The 25605-nt window shown below is 37.3% G+C and overlaps 2 protein-coding genes across 8 annotated transcripts in view; both read left to right on the top strand.

Moving 5' to 3' along the window:
• The first annotated feature begins 1346 nt into the window (after window positions 1-1346).
• LOC122069968 (protein BASIC PENTACYSTEINE2-like) lies at window positions 1347-3253 on the top strand. 3 transcript variants are annotated; one of them, XM_042634060.1, is made up of 3 exons: window positions 1347-1501; window positions 1725-1776; window positions 1968-3253. In XM_042634060.1, exon 3 carries the CDS (start codon window positions 2060-2062, stop codon window positions 2915-2917), a length of 858 nt encoding a protein of 285 aa, XP_042489994.1. In that variant the 5' UTR covers window positions 1347-1501; window positions 1725-1776; window positions 1968-2059; the 3' UTR covers window positions 2918-3253. The 3 variants fall into 3 exon arrangements, with proteins under 3 accessions (XP_042489994.1, XP_042489996.1, XP_042489995.1); XM_042634062.1 differs by having other exon boundaries at window positions 1725-1863; XM_042634061.1 differs by lacking the exon at window positions 1725-1776 and having other exon boundaries at window positions 1351-1501.
• Window positions 3254-17463: 14210 nt separating this feature from the next.
• Window positions 17464-25605, top strand: part of LOC122069982 (F-box/kelch-repeat protein At3g06240-like) — a 10677-nt gene continuing 2535 nt past the window's right edge. For 2 of the 5 annotated variants that reach the window (XM_042634082.1, XM_042634083.1), the window contains exons 1-3: window positions 17464-17616; window positions 18679-18741; window positions 23251-24099. In XM_042634082.1, the coding sequence (XP_042490016.1) occupies window positions 23263-24099 (837 nt within the window). In that variant the 5' untranslated portion in view covers window positions 17464-17616; window positions 18679-18741; window positions 23251-23262. Of the gene's footprint in view, window positions 17617-18678; window positions 18742-18825; window positions 18911-23250; window positions 24736-25605 lie in introns of those variants that run through there. The other 3 variants (XM_042634079.1, XM_042634078.1, XM_042634081.1) reach the window with 3 other exon arrangements.

The raw sequence follows: 25605 nt of genomic DNA, 5'->3' as shown, positions 1-25605 counted from the left end.
TTTATAGAAAAAGAGGGGGGAAAAGTCTCTTATAGTCTCAAGGTGTATCCTATGCCATCTTATAGAAGTATTTTTTATTTGGGAGATGTTTCCCTAAAATTCAGCGTGCCCCCTACAGTAGCATGGGGACTAATGAGAGCACATGCAAAAACATTAACAACGGGGAATTTCTATTTTTCATGAGGGCAGAGCAATCATTTTGCCCTCCATTTTGTTTGGCTATAGAGGTCATGCTATTTTCTTGGCTTTTTTTTTCCCCTTTCTTTTTCTTAAATAAAAAAAAAATTGTTGGTAAAAAAAATAAGTAAAAAATCACATTGTGTAATGGTGTTGGAAACATCTCAGACTTAGAGAATCCTTCCAGAATTTTTTCTTCAAAAAAAAGTAGCCTAAGAGGCATGCTGTTTGCTACGCCCAAATAGTGGGAGCAAAATGACTACCCACCCCTATTGATGCTTTTGTGAGCACTCCTATTGGCTCCCGTGTTAGTGCAAGGCCACGTTGTCTTTCAGGAATCCTTTCCTTTTTTATTTTAAGGCATGGACAACTTTATTGGATAATACATGATACACCCATATGAAATTATGAACAAATATCTAAATCTATCACGCGGACAATTGAATGAGATTGAAATTTTATAAACGGTAGAAAGCAAGATCCTTTCCTCATATGTCAAGTTTTCGCCTAAATGGAATTGACAAAGTGATAAAATGAAGTGGAAAAATCTAAACCTACAAAGTGGGTGTATGGACATAATGAACTACAATGATGCACGCCAAAATATGGCCATACAAGTGTAATGATCGAATTTGATTATTAAAATTTTGACATATGGCCAATCAAAGTCATTTTTCTATTAAAAATAAAATAAGATAAGAGATCCCAACTGTTTCCTAGATATTTAAAGAGTTTAATTGCTGTGTTAAATTTCCGTATGGTAAAAGAAGATGCATCCATCCATAAATTTTATGGGAAAAAGAAAGTTATCCTCTTACGTGTGTCTACACTAAACACAAGACGAAAATATTACACGACCTTTCCCCATGTGCTGAAGATTCCTCAGCACAACCTCCCATTAGTCTTCATAAAGAAAAAAAGATTGCCACAATGCCATTGTTCACATTCTTATGCTTGCCCTTTCACATCCCACTCATAAGCCTTTTGCCACTCTCTCTCTCCTCGTAAAATATCTTACTTGACCATCCGATTTCCCACACCCTCATTGAAGGAAACTGCAATCTGGCCGCAGTCTGGCGTAGTAAACCCTCTCCCAAAAACAAAGATAACATAGTAATAGATTTCATCTCTTTTATGAAACTAGAAATATATATATTTATAAGCATTTTATATATATATACATAAATGTTGTGCTAAAACTAGGTATATTCGCTGATTTTTGCCCATTTGGGTCTCATTTTCTCTCTCTCTCCCTATCTCCTCCTCTCTCTTTCTCCCATCACAAAAGGGGAAGAACCCTAGAGAGCTATTTTTCAACCTGCAAGTAAGTCTTCTTTGTCTGGAATCTCTGTCTATGTGTCTGAAATCTGTAATATTTCATTTGCATTTGGATTTCTGTTCTGAAATATTAGAACTTTGAGTCTGAATCAGTAATCTGTATGTGGGTTCTTATTTGAAGAGATCTAAGTTTTAAACCCTAAAAATGATTTCTTTTTTGGTGATAAGCTGAATGCTGTTCACGAGGTTTTCCTTTGTGACCTTTGTAGGCATTCAAGGTGGTGGTTTGGCCATCTAAACGATGAATTATATATGGATTAGGTCAGGTTTCTTTTTGGTTTATTGATGTTTGATTGTTGGATTCTTGTTCAAGCGACCAGTTTCTTCTGATACTTTGGTTATTTTCTGGTGTTCCGATTTTGATTTCTATGTTCGTTTTCTTTTCCTTTATGAACATTTGTTGGGATTTATTTCTGTTTCTTCTGGTTTCGTATCGTTCGTGGGTTTTGCAGGCTTTGCTAGCAGGCAATGTGGTAGATGGGTTGAACGGGAAGAAATCAAATATTGTATTTCTGTCAGTGATTATTCTTCCTTTATAGATATAATGGACGATGATGGCGGATTGAACATCCGTAATTGGGGTTATTATGAACCCTCCATTAAAGGGCATCTCGGTCTACAGCTCATGTCAACCGTGGCAGAGCGAGACACTAAATCTCTTCTCTCAGGGCGTGAATCCGCAGTCATGGTTAGTGCTAATGGAGCTTTCCATCATAGAGACTGTGGGGTTTCAGAAGCACCAGTTCCCATGGATTATGTAAGAGATGGTTGGATCAACCAGAGAGAGAAGTTTCTGCATGTGGTACCTGGTAATCCCAATTTTGCTGTTCTATCTGAACCATCTGGGGCTCATTCCCTGCAAATGCTTCAGCCACCTGATGCATCGAAGGATGATAGGTTGGTTCATATAGAAGAGGCAGGTGGTAAAAAGGAGGCACCTTTGAAGAAAAGGCAAGGTGGCCGCACCACAAATACCCAAAAGTCTCCAAAACCAAAGAAGAGTAAAAGGGCCCCTGGTGTGCCTAAGGATGAGAGTAATTCTTCTGTTCCAAGAGAAAAGCCTGGGAAGAAGAACACTGGAGTTGTCATAAATGGGGTTGATATGGATATTTCAGGTATTCCGATACCGATTTGTTCATGCACTGGAGCTCCTCAACAGTGTTATCGATGGGGGTGTGGTGGGTGGCAATCGGCATGCTGTACTACTAGTATATCTACGTATCCCTTACCAATGAGTACCAAAAGGCGTGGTGCGAGGATAGCGGGGCGGAAAATGAGCCAGGGAGCTTTTAAGAAGGTATTGGAGAAACTTTCTGCTGAGGGTTATAACCTTTCTAATCCGATTGATTTGAGGACTCACTGGGCAAAACATGGTACCAACAAATTTGTCACTATCAGGTAGATGTACAATGTGGATACCATAACTGGGCCTCCAATTGCATTTGGTCTGTTTCTCCTGTATATATACTTGTGGCCTATTGCAGAGGCTTCGCAGATATTGTGTAGTCAAATGAATTTTCTGTCATGTTACATGTTTTTTGAATTCAGACGTTCAGCTTTCCTGGATATGTTGTTTCCTTTTCTTTCCTCACTGTAGTTTAAGAGTTATCAATCTTATCTCACTACCAGGATTTAGGAGTTAATGAAAGAGATTTAATTTCTCGGATCCTTGTAGGACAATTTACTTCTGCGTTACTTTTTCCTGAATTGTTATCGAAAGAACTTTTGTGTTGGTACCTTTTCTTTGTGTTGTTCTTAAGGACATCTCATTGTACTTAATAGTAATTTAAACGACAATACTTTTATTGATTCACTACTTGAAGTAGTTGTTCAATTAACGTTGAGGGACTTCTGAGGAGATGGTGCTATATGGCTGTAATTTTATTGGTGATTCTCCTTCAGTTTACTTTTTATCAAAAATCTGGTTACTTAAATATGGTGTCTGTGTATCTTCTAGCTTTGGTCAATGGTTTTGTGTAATTTGAGTCATGTATTGTTTAGTATTTTTTGACCAATTTTAATATTTGATTCGTACTATAAACATGTCTCAAGTTCACCTATTTAAGTGGGACGAGTCTTCATTTGTACCTTCCTTCTAATGAAAAGGTATTTAGGGAGTAAAATGAGAAGAATATAACAAAGATGTATGAGAAGAAAAATAAATGATATGGGATCTTGCATTTAACAGTCTGATACGTGTATTTCATCCCTCCTCATTTTGCCTCTCTGTTGCTGATTTTCCTTGTTAAAGGATTTTGGGGATGTTCTGCGCTGTGTTGCACATATTCTAATATTTCTAAATTGATTCTTGCCAATTTCGAGGAGAACACTTATCATGCAATATATCAAATAGCTCTGGTAAGGTTTCCTTCCTTTAGAAAGGCTTAAAGGAGTTAAACAATGTTTTAGAGAAGTAGTTACTTTGTGTTTTTTTTTTGTAGACGACTTGATTTGTTGTTCAAGTTGCTGTATTTCTTCTAGGGAAATCTTGTTAGGAGCTCCGCCATCCTCTAGTTTGTGACTAGCACTTAAGATAGGGATTTAGGAGCATAGTTGTCAAGGCGACTGACTAGGTGATCCAAATTGGTTGAAAGGGCGGGGGGAACCAAGGCGCTTAGGTGCTGCCTTGACAGCTATGTTTAGGAGCAACTTACATTGATTTGGAGGATGAATGCAATAAACTCTCATACTTGATCTTACTTTGATTTTGTTTGCAAACCATCTCATTTAGGTTTTTGAATGCTTGTATGAGAATGGTGCAGAATCAAGGCTGAACCGAGTTGACCCTTTTGGCAATCTTGACCGAGACGAATTGGGTCTGGTTGGATTTTTGGGTTCAGGAGGATCTTTTAGGATTTATTTAATTTGGGAAAGATTGAGTTATTTTATTTTGGGGAATAATTGTAATATTTTATTTTGGCAGTTAATAGGCTATGTAGGGAACTTTCAATTTGAGTTTTATTGTGTTTCTAATTTTGTTAGTTTGTATCTTAGGAAATAATTAGGGAGTTTCTTTTCTATCAGTTTTAGATTTTAATTAGGAAATTTTTATTTTGGTTTAATAAAAATTGCAATGTAACCCAAGTTATTGGAGTATTGGACAGATTTGAGAATGGACTGAATTGATTTGTTTAGTGCCGAATGGGTACTTGGAAGGTCGATTGACCTTTTATCCCCCGCCCATGCGATTCTCCCTCTCCGTTTCCCATTAATCTGGTATCTGTTTCTTTGTTCTTCTATTTAGGCTGCGTTTGGTATTCAGAAACATTTTTTTCGTTTTTTGGGAATAGGAAAACTGCACCTTCCGTCTGGTGTCCACGGTTCGTTTTTCCCTTTTATTGAAACGAACCAGGTAAAAAAACAGGAGAAACGGGAAATGTTGAAACATGTGAAACCATGTTTTTACCAACAAAAAAAAAAAAAAAAGTTTCACATGAAACAAATGGGTGAAATAATAGCCCATGTTCTCAATAATTTCCCCAAAAACTTGATGCCTTTTGTCTCCTCTATCCAAACTCTCGGTGATGAACTCAGCCCTTCTCTCCCACTCGATCCCTGTTCTCCCTCAACCCAGGTCGATGCTTCTCTAGCTATGTTCCCGCTCACGTGAAGAAACCCCTTCCATCTCACATATGTTTTGAGCTTTTGGTGAAACCCTTCACTCCTGCTCGCTGAAGCCCTGCTCTCTCTCGTCTTAGTTTTTCACTTCTTTATAGATCAGTTTCCTTCTCACAGGATCCCTACATCTAGCTGCATAACTCATCTGCGTTTGAGATGCATTGATTGAATACCTTGTTAGTTTTTCTTACCAGAGCTTCTCTTCTATCCTCCATTACGATCGACTGTGATTGCGATTAGAGGGAGAGGGTTCTTTTTGAAATTGGGAAGTAGATGGATATGACGAATCCATTAAATATATATGGGAGAAGCTCAGAGTCAGAGGATCTGGCATGGACAAAAACGGCCCTGATTAGGACATAAACAGGGCAGAGCCTAAAGAGGGAAATAGAAATCCCTTTCTTGGAGCTTTCTCTCCATTAAAGATCGATTGATACTTTCTTTTGTTGGTCGCTAATTACACTTGACTTGCCTTGTAGAAGATATTCTGATTGCTGAGGTGAGGGTGAGAGTGAGACAACATCAAAAAGCTTTCAAGTTACTGAAATGTGGTATCATGTAATTGGGTGACTATTGTGAATGTCCTTTATGAAATGTTGAGAATTGGAATTTTCCCAGCTGTGATCTGAGTGTCAATTGATGATTTGTTTTTTGTAAATTTGTGTGTATTGACAAATAATTGAGTGCTTCATCAGAGATTGAAATACCTCTGTTGTGTAGTTTAAGTGTTTTAAGATTTTCTTTTCTAGTAAAATGAGTAAGACATGTCTTGAGCTCCGCAAATTTAACAAACCTTAAATCCTGAGATTCCTGACCAGGCGAAGTGAGAAGCATTTGGGGATTTGTGGCCAAGAGTTTTTCCTTGATACATAAACTCGTGCAACTATTGAATTCCGAAGACACAAGAGCCTCAGAAATGTTTAGAGTTTCCTGTAATTTGTATTTACTTCCTCCTATATTGCAGCTAGTAAAAAGAGGAAGGAGAAATCCCTAGTTCAACCTCTGTTCCGATTTTGTTTTAGTCCCTCCAGCAGTCTTCTAGGTGGAGTTATCAGCAGCAGTTTAGCAGCCTAGAGTAACTTCGGTTTTGCAATATAGTTCTACTTCTGTTAGTAAGGTTATAGAAGTCCATAGATTAGTTTCCAGTTGTTTCTAGTCTAGTTACTAATTCAGGTCTGGGTAAGTTTTTGGAAAGTTTGTACTTGCTACCCAATCAACCAAAGGGTGATGATCCTTGCTACAAATAGGGTAGAGGATTTTGCTGCTGTAAACGCATGTTTTGATCAATAAAATTCTTCTGCTGCTAGTCAATTTAGTATGGATTCACCAAGAATAAGGGAGAGGATTCTCCTTAAGTCTAAGGGTGGATTCCCCATAGCTATTTGAGGGGATTCCTTATCTCCATTGTTGCTGCTAATCAAGCACCAAACCCTACAGTTCTCTCGAATTGAAAATTGAAATCCATCAATCAAGACAACATCACTCCTGTAGATAAAGCATGGAACTTGACCCTTTAGAAGGTTAGATTTGAATAGTTTTAACACATCATGAGAAAGCATGGAATTAGTTGGATGATTCACAGGCATCCCCTGCCTATTCATCTGTTAAGTGTAATTATATAGACAAAAAATGTTCCAGAACAGGTTTTACCAAACGCACAGCTGTTGTTTCTCTGTTCTGAAACCATATCTGAAACAGGTTTACCAGACAGCATTTTAGAGACAAAAAAGGGTCTCCTAACACAAGCGAAAATTATGGTTTTAACATGAAACATTGTTTTTGGAACAGAAACATTACCAAACGCAGCCTTAGTTTCCTGCAACTTGCAGCACAGCAGGTCTGAAGAGAATTCGATTAATCTCCCTCATCCCTGACACTCTTTACCTGAGATTTGGGTCAAAGGCAGCCTGCACCTGGGCGATTGAAACCCTTGAAGCCCTATTCTTAAACCCCTTCCTGTGGTGAGGAACAAGACCTGCAACAGGTCAGAACCCTAACTTCCGCCAGGTTCAGTTCAGTGGTTGATTCCTCCTCTTTCAATCGAGCTTTTGGGTGACCATTAGTGGGATTGAAGAGGCCTATTAGTGAAGAACCTTCGTCTGAAACTTCAGCCTGAATCATGCTCTTATGGCTGAGATCTCCCTTTGATAAAGGGCTGGGTCTATTGCCTGGTGTTCTATCAAGAAGAAGAAGAAAGGTTCTTCTGTTGCTTTTATGAGTTTAATTTCTGTTTTGCAGAATTCCCCTTCATTTATCCATCAATTAGGTTGTCCCATACCAAATAAGTTCTTCCAAGACTACCCTCAACAAATAAATTAAATTCCCACTTCTGTCCTCTCTTCTTAACCGACCCATTTAAACATTAGAAATTTCTGGTTATTTACAAGGGTGTCATCCCCCTTTGCAACTTCAATGCTATTACAAGAACTGCCGTCAAATCTTTGATATTTGGTTTTTGCAATCTTGTATGAGCCCATTAGCAATCTGATTCCGGTTTTGGAACCTGTATCTGCATCGGAGAACTTTTATGGGTTTAGACTTTGTAAGATTAGTTTGTTTTACTTATTTGGGAGGTGAATTAGGTTGTGGCGACTTAATCATTTAAACTTGACAAAGTTTTAACCTTTATATTAAGGATTTTCCTTTTACCTATTCACATACATGAACTTGATAAGTAACCCTTGCTTTTTGGTCTTTATGATATGCATGAGTAAGACGAGGAGTAGTAGTTCTTATGAAAGTAGTGGTGATGTTTATTTACAGTTAGGGATCCTGTGTTCAGATTATCCTCATTGATTGCTGTGTCTGCTGGCATTAGTTTGTTAGTGTTGGCTTCTATTGGACGCGTTGCTGTTCATGGAATTCTTGTCCTTGTAATTAGTTTGTGATTATGGACATCCCACCCAAGGTTCAAAATATTGGGTTACGACCCTTGGGGAGACAGAAATTTCGGTCAAAATTTGGAAAATTTCAAGGCAAATTGGGAAATTTCCCGGCTATGGTTGAAACTTTGGTTTCAACCCCAAAATGATTTTTTAATCTTGATTTTTTGTGTATGTTCTATTTTGAACATTTCTAACTCATTCACATAATTAGTTTTATGGAAGAAACTCCTGGTCATCCTTGTGGTGTTGACTAAAGTTTGCTAATTTTACGTTGAGTTGTTGATTGAAACTATACTACATAAATACATATATAAGTTAATGACTAAAAATGTTAAATGCATGATTAAAGTTTAAAACAAACAAAACATAATATAAATGATCCAAAATAAATAATAATATTACATAATTTTGAGTTATCTACTATCAACAGTTAACACTCAATAGTCATTCTACTATATTTCCAAGTATATTGTATAAAAAAAAATTGATTTTTGGGGAATATGGGATTTACCTTTTTGGTCCAAGCTCCCTTACTTAGGGAGATTTGCTATGAATGTACAAGATCCAAGCTAGAATGAAGATTTGATGGTACAAGGGAAAAATCTTGAATGATTTCTCAAGTTTCGAACTTCACAGAGAAGAAATAGGGGGAGAGGGTCAAAATTTCGAAACAAGAAGGCTTTTATTAAAGCTAGTTCAACCCAAAGGGTCGAACCCATTGGTCCGCTCGAAAATTGTCGGTACTGGTCGAAACTAGTGACTTTTAGAAGTCACATGCTATTGATATCGAAGTCTTGGATACCGTCGAAATGTGGGAACTTTCGACGGTATCGGTCGAAACCTTGAACCATGATCCCACTTGGTTATTTTATTGACCATAATTTCTAACAGCCTTCTTCTGAGCCTGAAGTCTGCTGTTTGTAAGTGGATCCTTCCTAAAACTTGTTGCCACAAACTTGGACAACACTCTTAAGCTGAGACCTCTTTAAATATATGGATGTTAGAGCTTTTTTTTTCCTAGATTTATTTATTTATTAGTTTGAGACTATTTTTTTTACTAGACAATGGATATGTATTATATTTTCTACGGTGTGAGTTGTATAACTTTTTAGATGATAACACTTGAGTGAACCTTGAGTTTGAGCAACTACTCATATCAACTCACATCTCATTAGGTGACATCAAAACTATTTGAGGTCTGTGCAGAAGCCCTATTCCCTAATTCCCTACATGTGAGGCCATATCTACTGTGAACTTGTAGGCACTCATCTTTCTCACCAACCCAGTGTCCCTTTATCTTGCAATTTGCATAATTTTTTTTTTTTGTGTGTGTGTGTGTTCACTGGTCTTTGTTGTATGCAACTAAACCATTTAAATCAACTTTTCCTTCTATTGTTGCCACTCATTAGCTCCATGGATGCTTTCATTTTGTGATTATATCCTTCGTAGTGTTGCCATTTATCTCAACATGTTAACTCTTCTTCAGTCATTTCATGTATGTGTTATTTCCTTATTGCCCAGATTTTAGCTCCATAGATTATTTGTCATCTTGTGCCCATTGTATTTTAATTGAATGGATTGATCACATGACACTGTAAAAGTTCTTTTCCACTTCATCCTACCACCCCTACATTCTCTTCAGTATCTCACCCATTTAGCCAAGATATCTAAAGTGGTTATTCTAGGCTATCTGTTGGCCATCAACTTATTGTTAGTAACCTTGTTGTCGTGGCACCAAAGCTGAGGCACCATGATGCCTAGGTGACATCGAGGCTTTGAGGGAAAACGCCAATTCATTATTTTGATGTTTATTTTCTGTATTCCAGGTATGTCTCATATGTCTCATAACTCTCGTTCATCTTTTGGGTCTGGGTGCCTTGATAGATAATGCAACTAGTCATTTTGGGCAGGGCCTGCCTTGTTGTGTGGGTGTCACCTTGGCATCACCTAACAGTGCCTTGACAACTATGGTGATTATTTTTTCCACACAAAGCAGGGGAGAGTGGGGAGTTTAATGGTCACATTCTTGTTGCATGGTGTTTAATGTGATAATGATTTTGTGGGTAGGAAAGTACTAACATTTAGTTAAATTTTAGTTATTTGCTTTTTTTTTTTTAGTAGATTATTTTCTGGAGACACATTTTTATTTGATTGAAGGAGCAAGCTGGGATTAGACAAAGTGAACTTGCAAAGCAACTTCGGTACTGGTTTTTCAAAATTTTGAAACAGGAGGCCATAATGGAGATGGATGCACTTAATGAGGATAGACAGGTCTCTCAGTGGACCTTGGACCTCTGCTTTGGATGGAGAATGGCTTTGGTAGATGAGCTAGCTAATGGAGAGATGGATAGACCATCGCTATATATGGTCATTGTTCTATTGTGTATTTGCCTATTGGGCTTATTTCCTGTAGCCTGTGTTTCTTCGTCTTGGGGGTAAATACTAGACCATCAGCTGGTGAGGAGTAGTTAATGATGAAGGAACTATGAGTCGATGTGGCTTAACAAGTAAGTGGCGAAAGTAGATACTTGTAAAATGACCTATGATTTAATGACTCTAGATGAAACCAATGAAGATAGAAAGTCAATGATGGAAGAATTGGAAATTTTCTGCAGCATGAAAGTGTAGAGGTAGATTTAGTGGAATTATGAGCTTAATCGGTTGGAAAAGATTGAGCTGGATTTTGATTCTAGTGATGTGAGATCTAACAATGGACTGAAGAATAATACCATCTGGTGATTCTTCAGTTTAAGGTGGCATTAATGAAGCATGTAAGATTCAATTCTAGGTATATTGGCATATTAAAGAGGAGCAGGGACGAATCCCATTGAAGGGGCTAAGAGAGGCTGCTTGACTAATCAAAAGTGGAACTGTGGAAGGGGTGGCTTAAATGGAGCTTTTGGGATTGTGATATTCTGGTCGGTTAAGTCTATTGATTGTCTGACATTCTAGGTGGGATCCTGTTGTGGCTTGAAGTTGCTAATGTTAGATATCTTGATAGTCTCTTATGAGTTGTATGGTGGCATCTCTAATGTGCAGTGAGTTGGGTGGAGGTCCATGTCTATTGATATGATTTCATGGCAGTACTAGTTGCCAAAGTTTTCTGCTTGGTGGGTCTGTTGATGTTTCAGGATTGCTGGTGGGATAATATGTGAATTGAATTTGCTAATGTTTGATATTTGATGGTCTCGTGTGCAAAATGTGTATTTTACAATGTTTATGGTGGAATCTTTGATGGGCTGGAATTGTTTGTAGATTGTTTCATTTGTATGGTCGTTGATGTTAAAGTCGCTTATTTTTATTGCTGGTGTTGGCCATAATTAACATGGAGAAGTGGAACTGTTCCTTTTGCTTCTTACTTTTCACTTTTTTATGGCAACAAGAGTTTATTTCATTTCGAACCATAAACATTTTATGCTATTTCTATGTCGTCTGGGGAGATGGTCTATTCAAGAAGGTAGTCTTGCCATTGTAAATCTTCCTAGAAAAAATGATGCTTTCTAATCAAACAAGTGGTGGTAGAGATTCCAAGGCAGGAAGATAACCTATGGCACTTGGTCATCAAAATCTAAATATGGGCTGGGCGATAAGGAATGGGATTCTGGAATGGTTCATAGAATCATGCTTGCTTGTCCTTGGAAAGTAATTGATGGCTGCTTCCTTCTTACAACATATATTTGTTGTGAAGTTGGTGATGGTAGGTGTATTAGATTTTGAGAAGATTTGTGGTGGTGTAACTCTCCTTTAGTGATAGATTCCTGAGTCTTTCTGACCTTCTTAGGGTGAAATGTGTTTCTGTGAATGATTGTCTGATAACTAAGTGTAATGGTCTTCCTTGGGATTTTGGCGCAAGGGGCAATGAGATTCTAGTTCACTGACTTTTTAACCATTGGCCATGGAGGATGGGATCTGCTAATGCTTGGGATGGGGGCAATAGATTTTTATCCATTTCGTTTGTTGTGTTCATGTAAAAGTGATTCAGAAGCTTGTCTTATCAAGTGCATCTGTACTTGTGCTGTTTTACTAGAATAGGAATTAGACTGACTTAGGACCTGGATCAGCCATATTTTTCATACTTATGTAAGTTTTCAGTTGCAATCCTCTTCTTCCCCCCCTCCCCCTATATAGTGTGTTCTTGTTGCTAATTGTTTAGCTTTTCTTCTAAAACTGTCGTGATTTCAATTTATTCAACTGAAAAAGGTTATTAATCATTTTTTATGATTGCTTTTTGGGGGGCTTTCTCTGTTTCAGTAAGCTTGAATAGAATTTGATATCATCATGTTTAGGCATGATCTCGTGAAATATTCCTTGTTACTGGAATTTTCTTTCAGGGCCTTTGCAAAAACAGCTTGTTTCCATAGGATAGTTTGTCCGAAAGCTGACATCCTCTGAAATTTTAATGCCCTTTGATGGTTCCCATTGTCCTTGACCAACCTTTTTTGCTGAAGTTAGAAATCAATATGATGGATGGGTTCTTAACAAAAAGACTAAACAACTGCATGATGGAGGTTTTGAGATTCTAAATCTAGAGGTTGAGGAGCTTCATTCCCACATCTACAGATAAATGGTTCATTTTATTTAGTCAGCTTCAGTAGTGACAGGACTAGGAAGTGGAAAAGGCCTTTCGTTTTTTCCTCAAAGTGTAAAACTTCTTCTTCATTGTAGTACATCAGTACTTAGTGCAATTTTAAAGTTGTTCTTATGCCATTGGCTAAGAGCTCAACTTACTTTAGGAACTGCAAAAAGCATATCATGAGAATATTTCCAGCTGCAATATGCAAGTGGTGTGGATTCTTCCATTTGTGTTTTGGGTTCCATTCCTTTTTGGATTGTGTTTTGTTTTGTTTCGTTTCATGTTAATAGTGATAGAACTAAAGTGGATTATTCTTTTCTGCACAGGCTCTAGCTTCTTCATTGTAGTTCTTAATTTTTCATACTAAAGCATGCCATGAAAGTATCTTCAGCTGGAACAAGTTAATATTCTCTGAGTTCTTCAGTTTTTATCATTTGCTTTTCGTTTTGGTTTCTCTTTCACAGTACTGCTATCACTTGAGAGGGCCCTGGTGGCTGCTCTGGGTTGTAGGAGTAACCTAGACAACTTACTTGAAATTTTAGTTTTTCTGGACGGTTTTATAGCCTAGATCACCAATTCTCCTCCCATAATTTGATAGATGGACCATCAAATCTGAAATGTAGTGTGATAAGGCTTATCACACTACATTTAAGAGCAGCGGGAGCACTGGAACTGGAGCTGGAGAATTTCGCGGCATGATCCTCTTCATGATGTCTTTGTGCAGCCACATGATGCCATTTCATTGAGGCTGTGTTTGGCAGCCAAGGGAAGAATTAAAAAAAAAAAAAAAAAATAGAAAAGAAATGAAATGGTAAGAAAATAAAAAATTATGTCTGTTTGACTACCAATAGAAGAAAAGAAAAGTTTTTTTATTTTCTTGTGGTTTACGCAATTCATTTTTTTGGTAGCAGAAGAAAATTTTATTATTCTCAAGGTGAATTTTGAAATTAACAAAAAGAATCTTCTTTTCGTTCAAGACATCAAACGTAATGAGAATTTCTTACTGAGATAATAATACAATTTTATTTTTTCTTTTCTTCTCTTGGCTATAGACACAACCTGAATATCTTTACCCTTTGCCTTATTAGTGGATCGGTTCGGGGATTGGTTTTGGTTGGTATCTATCGGATCTGAATCTTAAAACCATGCAAGGATTTGAGTTAAAAGGAAAAAAACAGTGCCCAACAAGAAGTGATATTCTTTGGTAGGACAACAGGAAGAGTTTGAAGGACAGGAATTGATAATAGAATCATAAGCATATCTATTTATTGACTGAAAAGTTGAATAGGATTTGGATTTTTTGGTGTTGAAAAATGCATTGTTTTTAATTTCAGCTTTTGAAAACTGGAAGGTGTAAACTAAATCCTGAAATAAATATAGTGAGATCTTAAAGATCTTTAAAGATACAATGGCCATGCTCTGTAGTTTTAGCCTCTGACCTCACACATGCGGGAGCCTTGTGCATCGGGTACGCCTACACAATGATCAACACAACAATAACAAAGCTTTGTCCCAACTTAATGGGGTCGGTTACATGGATCCAAGTAAAGCCAAAGAAATAGAAAGAAGACATTAAAAGAGACAGAGTAGTAATCACTAACAAAGTAAGACAACTAAAACGGATCCGCTACTTAGATCCTAGCCCTCTAATTTGCTCTATTCAGAACCATACTTGGGACTAGAGGTGTCAATCCTGAGTCGGCACTAGTAGGCTCTATCGAGCCTGACTCGCCTAAGGCCTGACTTGAACCGATCAGTTTAATAAACTTGTCGGGCCTAACGTGTCAGGCTTAGGGTCGACATGTTTATTAAACGGACATTTACGGTGCAGGCGACTAGCTCGTCGAGTGCCCAACAAGCCCGACTTGTTTAAGAAGTCCGCTTGAACCGAGCCATTTAGCCTGACCGACCCGACCCCTTTAAAACTGCCTAAATACCCATTTTACCACTACTAATATAAAATAATAGTAAAGATTTTGTAATAAAAAATCTATGATAGATGATGTTGAGCATGGAATTACATCCAACTTTGTAATAAAATAAAATAGGATCTTTTGAGATGTTTTAATAGGGAGTGAATGAAGGGCAGACAATTCTTGTGAAGAACAATCACTTTGGTACTTGTCATAATCTCTCTTTTTTTTTGGTGTAAGAAACAACCATGATCTCATATATGATTAACCGTGGAGAGTTTCTGGGGTGATCTTTACTATGTTCAAATGGAAGATTTCTGAACATTTAATCCACTTAAAAATGGATTTTAGGGGGGAGCCCGTAGAGAGCCAGTTTAAACTTAAGTAGATCCGTAGCCCGTTTAAGGCAGCCCGATTAAAGCACAACATCGATCGGTCATATTACAAACTGTACCATACCCTCCAAACCTAATCCTGTTTAAGTAAACGGGCATTCACGGTGCAAGGGTTTCACACTGCCAGACCCTGTTAGGTTTGATCGAGACCGGCCCGGCCTGACCTATTGACACCCCTACTTGGGACAAGGCTTAATTTGTGCATGTTTTTCCTCACAACCTCTCTTACGGTCATTTATGGCTTCCCTCTAGCTCTTTTGAATTCTCCTATCTGAATCAAGTCACTCCTCCTTACCGGTGCATCCGATGGTCTTCGTTTAACATGCCTAAACCACCTCAAATGACATTCTCGAAGCTTGTTAAGAATTGGGGCAACCCCCCAGATCCACTCTAATTTGTTCATTCCTTACCTTATCTCTTCTAGTTTTCCAACACATCCATCTTAGCATTCTCATTTCTATTACCCCTAGCTTGTCAATATGTTGCTTCTTAACGTCCCCACAATGATCATGATGCCCAAATATGTTTACTAAAATCATGTGACAAAAACAATTGTCAATCTGATTTGTTTGGTATCTTTATGAAAATAGAATCATCATATCTAAAACACCAACTTCAAAATCCTTAATTTAGTGCTCATTCCCCAAGTAAGATTTTCCATAAAAATAGCTGAAACCTGGGATGAATTTGAAGAGACTAAAAGAAGTTCCATAATCTATTCTCCTTATAACATTCTCTAAACCATTACTATTCTTTTTATTTAATTTTTTTTTTATAGAGAATATAAAAAGTCATTAAAATGATAAACCTACAACATCAATATTTCCAATAGAGGATTGTGTGTTAGATATGTTTGTCATGATAGATAGGGCTATTTTTTTTTTTTTTTTTTTGCCAGGATGCCCGAGCCAAAAATGGATGTTAAATAGAAATTTATATACATTAAAAAAAATAAAGGAATTACGGTCCAAAGCCACGAACTAGTATTTGGTTCAAAATGACGTTATACATATCACTGGAATTGCTCCATACTTTTGACATGTACGCTCCATCCATCATCCTTAGATAGCTTTAGTCCTTTGAAAAGGGATCTTACATCAGCGTCAGAACCTTTTTTTGTTATCATGTAACCTGTGTAACGTGAAACATTTCTGTTTGAAAATAATAATATTTGCCCACCCTGATTCATTAAAAACAATTGGTTAGTAGTTCTTGAACAAATCATGAATAGATAGTTTGAACTAGGGATGAGGGCAGGAGAAGAGAAGTAGAATTGTCTAATGTGGATTCCCTGGAACTATTCTTGGAGCCCATTTGATAACGTTTTAAGAAATGTGTTTTTGTCCAGAAACGGCAGAAATAGATTAAAAAACGTTTAATAAAACTGTTTCGTTTCACTTGTTTTCAGAAATAAAAATTGAAATTTGTACCTATTTATGGTTCAAGAAATGATCTAGGCAAAACAAGTAGCTATTTATGGTTCAAGAAACGACTTGCCATTTCTAGAAACGACTCGTGGTCATTTTTTCGCTGGTTACTATTGACTTCCAGAAACATGACTTATCAAACATCTTTAATTCCGTTTTTGTTTCTAGAAACGAAAATTTACGTTTATGCCGCTTTTTGAAACAGAAACGGCAGAAACGTTATCAAACAGAAATAGAACAAAAAACGTTCAATAAAACTGTTTCGTTTCACTTGTTTTCAGAAATAAAAATTGAAATTTGTACCTATTTATGGTTCAAGAAATGATCTAGGTAAAACAAGTAGCTATTTATGGTTGAAGAAACGACTTGCCATTTCTAGAAACGACTCGTGGTCATTCTTTCGCTGGTTACTATCGACTTTCAAAAACATGACTTATCAAACACCTTTAATTTCGTTTTTGTTTTTAGAAACGAAAATTTATGTTTATGCTCAAGAAACGGCAGAAACGTTATCAAACGGCCCTTTGGTGTTTGTCCTTTATTATGTAAACCTACTCGTTTTCATCTAAGTATGGCATGATAGAATGTGACCTTGTTGCAAATTCAACCATCATTGAATGCAACTAACCATCTATCTCTAATAAGAGAGAGAGAGAGAGAGAGAGAGAGAGAGAGAGATCATTGATACCTCTAGCCCCTCCATTGGAGAGGATCATAATTCTATCCCGATGGATTCAGATCCTCTCCAGTATGAGGTGTGCTCGTCACACATCCAATGATTAGGAGTGCTCGGGCATGCACCCTAACATGCGATATCTTTTTCCCTGCAACTCTCCCCAGCCCCACCTGATGATCTCTCTATTGCAACTCCCTCTGCATCTTAAGTGTGAAGGGAGAGAGAAATACTAGTGTACCTGCTCAGAATTTCTCCCATTTAATAAAGAAACCAAAGTCAAACCAAAATGATAATGAAACCGAAATTTTCTTATTTGGTTTGGTTTCGTTTCACCACTCTCACATTGAAACCGATTCAAGTTGGACCGCAACTGAACCAAACCGAGCCGACCGATTGACACCCCCTAAATTAATAAAGAACTTAAGGCTAATAGACAGTTTTAGTAGTTATCATCCTTTCCCTTTTGGCCTTTTCATAGAAAGCCCTAGATGAGCCATAGCATCGTCAATTGCTTGGCGAAAGAAGGTTTTAGCTTCAGGGTTCAGATCTTCAGACCGCTACCTCTATTTTCAACTGAGTTCTGATAATAAAACGGAGCGTGCAGCTTCCAAGAGGTATGCAATGCTTGTTTTTGTAGTAATTGATTTGGTTAGAGATGGATGAAAGGTTTATTTTCTTTTTCTTCTTCTTCTTAAATCTGAATTTTTATTTCCTGACTGAATCGGAGTGTGTTGCAAGAAATTTGAAAGTGTTTTGAAGTGTTTTTAATTCACTTGAGGCCATCGGAGAACAGGATTGCAGTGCTTCCTGAGTTCAAAGATTTGCAATCCAGTCTTTGTTTTCTGATTTTCCCCCCTTCTTGTTGGTGGTCAGAATATAGGCCTTTCAATGATTTCCCCCTAAGGGACTGAAATCATTCCCAATATAAGTTTCATTTCCGTTAATGGATCTTTATTCTTCTTCTTTATAACAGCCACACCCCCACAACCCCCCCCCCCCCCAAAAAAAAAAAAAAAAAAAAAAAATCCACACACACACACGACCCACCCGAAACAAAAGGGCAAAGAGTAGTTTCAGAGACCTCATGGAAGTTTCGCATTTCCCCTGCTTCACAAATCTATCATCTCCGTCTCTCGTCTTTGAATGTTCTAGTTAGCTCCTAATTAAATCCCAAGTGCCAGCCTCAAACCCCTTGCTTTTTGGGGAAATTGGCAACCTGGGGCTCCCAGTTATTTGTGTTGGGCTGACAATCTTTTCCCGCATTTATTCTCTGCTTTGGGCCATTAGCTTATTTGGCTGCACTTGTTCTTTTGCTTCTTCATGGTGAAATAGGTGAAATATGTGGTATTTTGGAAGTCCAAGGGAGGAGGAGAGGTAGAAGCTTGCTTTATTGCAGTATTTAGGAAAGTTCTTCATAGGGTAGTTTGGGTAATTTGAGATAGAATCTTGCATTATTTGGTTTCTTTTCATAGCACTTTGTTGAATGATATAGATGTCTGCTGCATATTATTATATGCCCTTTTTTGCTCCCGAAGTATTAAACACATATAAGTCCAGGCACATTTAGTACCCATATATATATGTACCCCTTCTTTTTTTTTGCCTATGTCAGCATGGCTGCATTGTCTTAGCTTCTTCCTGAATTCAAAGAAATTCCCTTGGTTGTTTTGTTTTAGATTTTTGCAGGGTTCTTTGTGAGTAGCGTGGACTTGATCTATGTTTTGCTGGTATCCACTCAAGTATGTAGAAGTGTTTTAGATTGACATTTTTTTTTTTTAATTCAACATTCTGACAAGGGCAAATTTTTTTATTTTTTATTATAGAGTATCCTCCTCAAGTCTCACACAAGATTATCTTATAAATGGATTCCAATAGCATATGGTGCTGTCATGAGAATAAAGCAAAGTATTAAGTGTTGATACACCATTGCCATTAAGATATTAGCAACTAACATGAATGTTCTGTTATGAGAAAATATCAAAACTAATTATGGGCATATTTAGGAGAACTTTTCTTCTTTATGCTTGTGGTAGTAACTGTTCCCACTTCCTTACTATTATGTTTCCAAGTGGACAATTGATGTGACTATACTGACCATTGGATAGAGAGGCCATGAGCCACATGTTAAATTTCAGAACCAAAATCAATCAAATATATGCCCAGGTCCCACATTCCTAGATTTCCGAACTCTACTTCGTCACGGTATAGAACTCCGATAGGGCTGAAAATTGACATTTTAGGAAAGGACCTAAGACTATCAAAATTTTTCTTTTTAAGCAATGATCAAGTGGTTATAGAATACAGATAGTTGAACTTTGTTCAAGATGGAAGGTAGCTCTCTAGTGGTAAAATATATTAGTAAAGAACCTAGGAAATTGCATGAGATTATCACAGTTAAATTGAAATAGGGGTGTAAGTTTGGCCCTGACGGTAGAACCTGCCCTGAGCCCAAACAGAGCTTGGGCTAAGATTTATGACACTGAGGGCGGTTTAGGGTTGAGAAACGCTGACCTTGGGTCAGGTTTGGTCAACCCAGGCCTTGCCTAACATGGCCCAACCCGGCTATGATTTTAACTCTGATTTATATAATATAATTTAGGGTTGTCTTCCTATCCTTTTATTCAGAATAATGAAGTATGGGTCATTGATTCTTATGGTCAATTGCTAGAATTTCTTCTATACTAACCTCAATTTCAGAATCTGTTCATTGGTGGAAGGCGTCTTTTCATGTTGCTTCTTTACAACTTGTTGCAACATAGTGTCCAAGTGGTTTAATAATTCCTTCATGCTTTGGTCATCTATGGATGGCTTTTGAAAATCAGTAGAGGGCTTCAGAAGGGACTCTGGGGAAGGGAAGTACATTCTTCGTTTATGTTTAGATAGGTACATGCCCGCCAACTTGTACTTCATCTCTTCCCAAGTCCTAGGCTCACGTCCTTGAGCTCGAAGTTGCCTTTCATAGACTTTCCACTTTATTCAAGCACCATCACTCATCTAGGAGCAAGCATATCGAACCTGTTTCATCTCTGTCAAGTTGTAGTTCTACCCATTCAAGGAATATGTATGAAGTAATTTCCCCACGAAAATAATGCGACTCCATCCTCGGGTAGGCTTGATACCGATTGATGTAAGATTGAACCACAAGTGATCCAATCCCATGAAGGATCTTTAGTACATTCAATAAATTTCATATTCAAGAGCAAATCAGAAAAATAGAGGAGACAAAGAAAGAAGTGAAGAATGGGGGTGGGGGCAAGGGAATGGCTATCTCAAGCATGGGTCTCTCACCCTCAACTATCCTAGTTGATGAATGCAACATATCTAGGAAAATCTTTGCAAAAAAACAAGAAGAGAAAATTTCATTCAAATTCGTGTACAATGTTGTAGTCCTTCACAAACTTATATAAAAGACTCAAAACAGATTCAAACACTAAAAAGGGCCTAACCCAATCCTTAACTAATTGGAAACCTAAACTCAAATAAAGAAACCTACTTAGCTTAGGACTTAAGCTATTTGTCCACCAAATAAAAGCATAATTGGACTCATAATAGGACTCCTAAAAGACACTTAAGACTCCAACATGGAGTTGGACTCAAACAAAACAATCAAAACATATCAAGACTAGGACTCTAAACTAATGAAGTAAATCTCGCTTTACTACTTTCTACTCATATTTTAGGCCTATTAAAGTGGTCTATTACAAATAAAATCCATGGGATCAAAACCCCAACACATCATAACCAACACAAGGCTTACTCTAACAAAATAAGCCCTTTAAGTGACTTATTTGCATCAGTATGGGGGTCTCCTCTTAGTTTTTTCTAGGGTTGCTATACCGTAGCTAGTCCTAAATAGAAAATGGCATTTAGGAAAAACCTCATTTGAATGGCCTGGCCTTGATAAGCTTATAAGACAATGTGAAAGGATAATATGGCTATTTTGATCGTTAAATAGCTACTGCGATCCTTGGGTTGCCAGGTGTCAAATTTCATAGTCTAGTGCAATCAAATACCCTCATGTGTATTGGCATGCATTCCCATTTATGTTCATGCATGCATATGGTAATTCAACCACTGACCATACTTTGCTAATGTATGACCGGTTTAAATTTGGCCAGGTTTTAGTATTAGTTTGGTTGGGCTTTAGTTTTTGGCTTTTATTGTTGTACTGAGCTGAAATATAAAGCCCGTGGGCTTCTAGATTGCTGAGTCATCACAACGTAGTTTTGTACATCCTCACATAATGCACCCAATGCCAGATAATCCTTCATCCAATCCAGAATTATTTCTCTTAACTTTGCCTAGAATCCCTTATTGTAATAGTTGGATAGGGATTTATCTTAAATTTTATTACTATGTTCTTATTCTTTTGAGTTAGTTTAGGAGATTCCATAGTTGTTTTTGAGTTGTAGTTAGGAAAGTAGATAATTAGATATTATATCGGTAGATGGTCAATCTAGGAGATATTTTTATTTTTTTTCTGTTTCTAAAAGTAAGCAATGTAACCAACTTCCCATCATGATTTAGATCAATGAATTGACTTGTTTGTTTGGAAACTTGGGAGTGAGCTCTTCTCTATTTTCTCTCTCAATTTGGTAAGAGATCTTTCTTTTCCTTTTCCTCTCCCCATCTCTCCTTTCCCACGGATTATATTTCCTTCTCCCATTATTGCTCTCTCTCTCTCTCTCTCTCTCTCTCTCCCCCTCTAAAACTTGCTTTTTCCTGTTATACCAATTCATCCGGAGATTTAGATTTTCTTATCTGTTCTTATTTTTTTCTTCCATACAACATCACCACTTCTTCTCTTTAATACACATTTTCTCTCTTACCCATCAACAACCTTTTCTCTCTCCTCTATTTCATCTCCCTTGATTTTTTCTTTTAACATTATTTTATCTCTTATTTATCTTGAAAATTAGTAACGGAGATCTAGTGGTTATTCTCTTGAAATCGGACCATTAGATTTGATGTCAGATTTTATCTAAATCTCTGCTTCAGATTAGAGTCATTCTTCCTCCAATCCTTACATGAGCTCATAACTGCACTCTCACATAGTCTGGGTTTTCAAACCTCCATTTTCCCCCTTGGTAAATTCTATTTGGGCTAAAATTTACTTATGAGCAGGGGATCTTAGGGTCTACCTTCTACAAAATTTGGGCACTACCGAATCTGCCATATGGCAATTATTTGGGTGCCTTGGTAAGCTTAACAAGTTTGGTCATTCTGATATGTTGTGCCCTTTTAAAAAAGTATTTAAGTGACATTTGAATGATTCATATTGGTTCTAAAATTTTAACCGTGATTAGATAATGATATAGGAAACATGCCCACTAAATTTCATTCTCATCAAACATTGTCACATAGAGGGAAAATTGCTTTCTTGGATGCCACTCTCAAATTTTAGTGCCTTTCCATTTGAATGAATTTATAGGTGTTGTCTAGGCCAATGGATTGCTCTAATCCATAGACTTAAATAGTTCAATAGTTGGGTAGCAAACACCTTTTGTTTTTGTCATGAGAATTTATTAATGACTTATGAGTTGTACAGTGGGCGGGCCTGTGGCGCAATGCTTGAGTTGCACAATTGCAACATGTTGGTCACAGGTTTAAAACTTGGAAACAGCCTCTCATGCTAAGCAGAGGGTAAGGCTACGCACATTTGCCCCTCCCAGACCCTGCAGTAGCGGGCGCCTTGTGCACTTAGTTGCTATTTTTATGAGTCATGCAATTAATTTTCTCAAAGATACTATTTAGGGATAAAAATCCCAAGTATGCTTTCTGTCTTCCTCGCTCCTTGCCTTGTCGACTTCATTCTCAATTTCCTAGGGCAATCTTCTCTGGTTCTTTCCTGTATCGCTGGCCAGAAATTGACAAACTTCTCTGGTTCTTTCCTGTATCGCTGGCCAGAAATTGACAAAATTTTGTCAATTTCTGGCTGGAGTTTTCCATTTCACACATAATCTGGTATGGCGCATACTTCTTTTCATGGTCCCCAAGTGTTTGGCTCAATTCCATTATTTGAACACATTTACTTTGTTTTCGCCCGCGTTCGATTTCATTGGAGATCTTATTTGTAGTTTATAATCCTTTTTTATCAGATTTATTCTTCTTATTACTGCAATAGTGCAAGTTATAACAAAATATGTTAGCTTACGACAATTAAGTTTTCTTTTTCTCCAGACTGTTGTCTTCTTCTTTTTGTTTATGACGTGTATGTCATTCTGAGCGATTTGATTACATTGCTATAGATAATGTAATCAATGTCGCGAAGATTATTTACAATGGAGAAGCTGGAAGGAGAAAGTACTTGTAGAACCAGCAGCAGTAGTCTTGTTTCAAGCAATCAAGATTTAATGATCAACAGACTTTCTGGGCTAACAGTGAAGATGACCAGCAACACTAGTATTGTCTTAAGAAATGAAGATTTAATGATCAACATACTTTCTAGGCTAACAGTGAAGACACTTTCAAGATTCAAGTGCGTCAGCAAACAATGGAACATGTTGATATCTGATCCTTATTTTGTTAGTACACACCAAGCTCGGGCAACTCAAGATCCCAACATTATCAAAGTGCTTTGGGTAGATAATCGAGATGGATTGATTGGTCTTTGTTCAATCAAGGAAAAGAAAGAGAGGAGTGTTACCGTTGATTTGATTCGGCCAAATTATGCCGATGCATTCCTCCTGCGACATGATATTTTAATGAAAGGGAATCCTTGTAATGGACTGATTTGCCTTACTTCTTCGGATGGTCAAACTGTGGTTTGTAACCCAACAACGCAAAGCACTATGGTCATCCCCAGAGGCAATAATAAGGGAAATTATAATTACGTTGAGGGACTTGGGTATTGTTCCTCAAGCAATGAATTCAAAGTAGTACGCCTATTTGAAAGGTCGGAAATTGATACGAGTATCCCTTGTGTTTGCCAGTTGTATGGGTGTGAGTTATTTACCATAGGTCAGAGAGGTGCCCAGCAACACTCAAGTTCATGGAGACAAATAGGGAATCTCCCTCATCGAGTTGCTGATCGATCAAGCAAGACCATGTGTTATGTAAATGGGGGAGTGCACTGGATGATTGTGCCGCGTGAGCAGGTAAATTCATCTTCCTCTGATTTCATTGTTTCTCTGGATCTTGAACTTGAGGAATTCAAAGTAGTTGCACACCCAGAGAGTTGGGCACATGATAAAAGATTTAAACATACGATGAACATGTGTCACAAGGAGTTGGGAGGAGATAAAAGATATAACTTGAAGAATATGTATCTCAAGGAGTTGGGAGGCAAGCTAGGTGTTGTATGTAATATCTTTTATTGTGATCAGTGGGATATATGGGTGCTCAAGGACTCCACTAACTCCATTTGGAGTAAGGATTATCACATTGATCTATCCAGCCCCTGTTATCCCTATATTCATTGTTTTTCTGCAGTTGCCTTATGGAGGGGAATGCTTCTTATTGACATTACTTATGATAGAATGTTGTGTTATTATGATCCAAGAACCCATTTCTGTGAAGAAGTCATCAGGTTGGAAAAATTTCATGCGTTTGCAGAATTTAGCACATTTGTTGAAAGTCTTCTTCCTCCGTTTTGATGTTTTAGCCATATTACTTAGGAGGTTATTAAAACTTTTAGCAGTAATGTTTGTTATTTGGAAAATTTGAATGTTTCCTTTCATTTCGTTGTAAAATTTTCCTTGCAGATGATATATGAAGATCTTTCTATATTGTTACATAGTATAAAATTATTTATTTATTTATTATTATTATTATTATTTTTTTTTTACGAGAAAATGGAGAAATGCCATTAGAGTTTGGTTATAGTGAAATGAAGTTCTTATAATTATTTGAAGGGAAAGGACATGGGTGTTTGTTCTCTATCACATGGACCAACATTTGATCTATATTACCCGGATTCAGTGGGCGGAATTCTTGCTTGTCACTTTTAGCCAACTTGTCTCTCATATATCTTCTTATCTTTAATATTTATCACTCTATTTCCATGGGTTGCCCAAATGGTTGGGACAAATTGGGGATTATGTGGATAGACACACGGTCCTAGGTTCGATTCTCCATCTATGCATTTCCAATTTAAGTAGAGACTGTGACGGTGAATTGTTGTGTTAATTTTTCCAAGGATTAGTCGAGGTTAAAAAAAGAAAGAAAAGAAAACACTTCACTTAACTGACCAAATTTGTTTAGAACTTCTATTTCGTTGGGATCACTTGTATAATTTGCTACATACAACATCAATGAAACAAGCTGAGTTTTCTCTTAATCTCATTATGTTTTACAATCTACAATGTGTTTGGGAAGGATGGAAGAACATGGAGGGAAGCTTGGCTATAAAGATAGTAACCAACATAACTAGAGGGTTCAATGAGAAGTTGAAATTGAAATATGCTAATCTGATAAGGAAAGCAAGGCCTATATTGTAGGTCATGAGAGGATGATAGCCTACTGTTTATGGAATGACAAGAGTTGCATGAAAACATACTATTCCAACATAACCTATCAATAACTTGCGACTCAAGTTTTCATTTTTGTTGTTGTATAGAAGTAGATAAACTCAACCCACACCCCCGACACCCCACACACCCCCC

The sequence above is a fragment of the Macadamia integrifolia genome, unplaced genomic scaffold (genome assembly GCF_013358625.1).
Source record: "Macadamia integrifolia cultivar HAES 741 unplaced genomic scaffold, SCU_Mint_v3 scaffold784, whole genome shotgun sequence".
NCBI classification, from domain to species: Eukaryota; Viridiplantae; Streptophyta; class Magnoliopsida; order Proteales; family Proteaceae; genus Macadamia; species Macadamia integrifolia.
The sequence above is the reverse complement of the archived record's forward strand: the minus strand, read 5'-3'. Positions and strand labels throughout refer to the sequence as shown.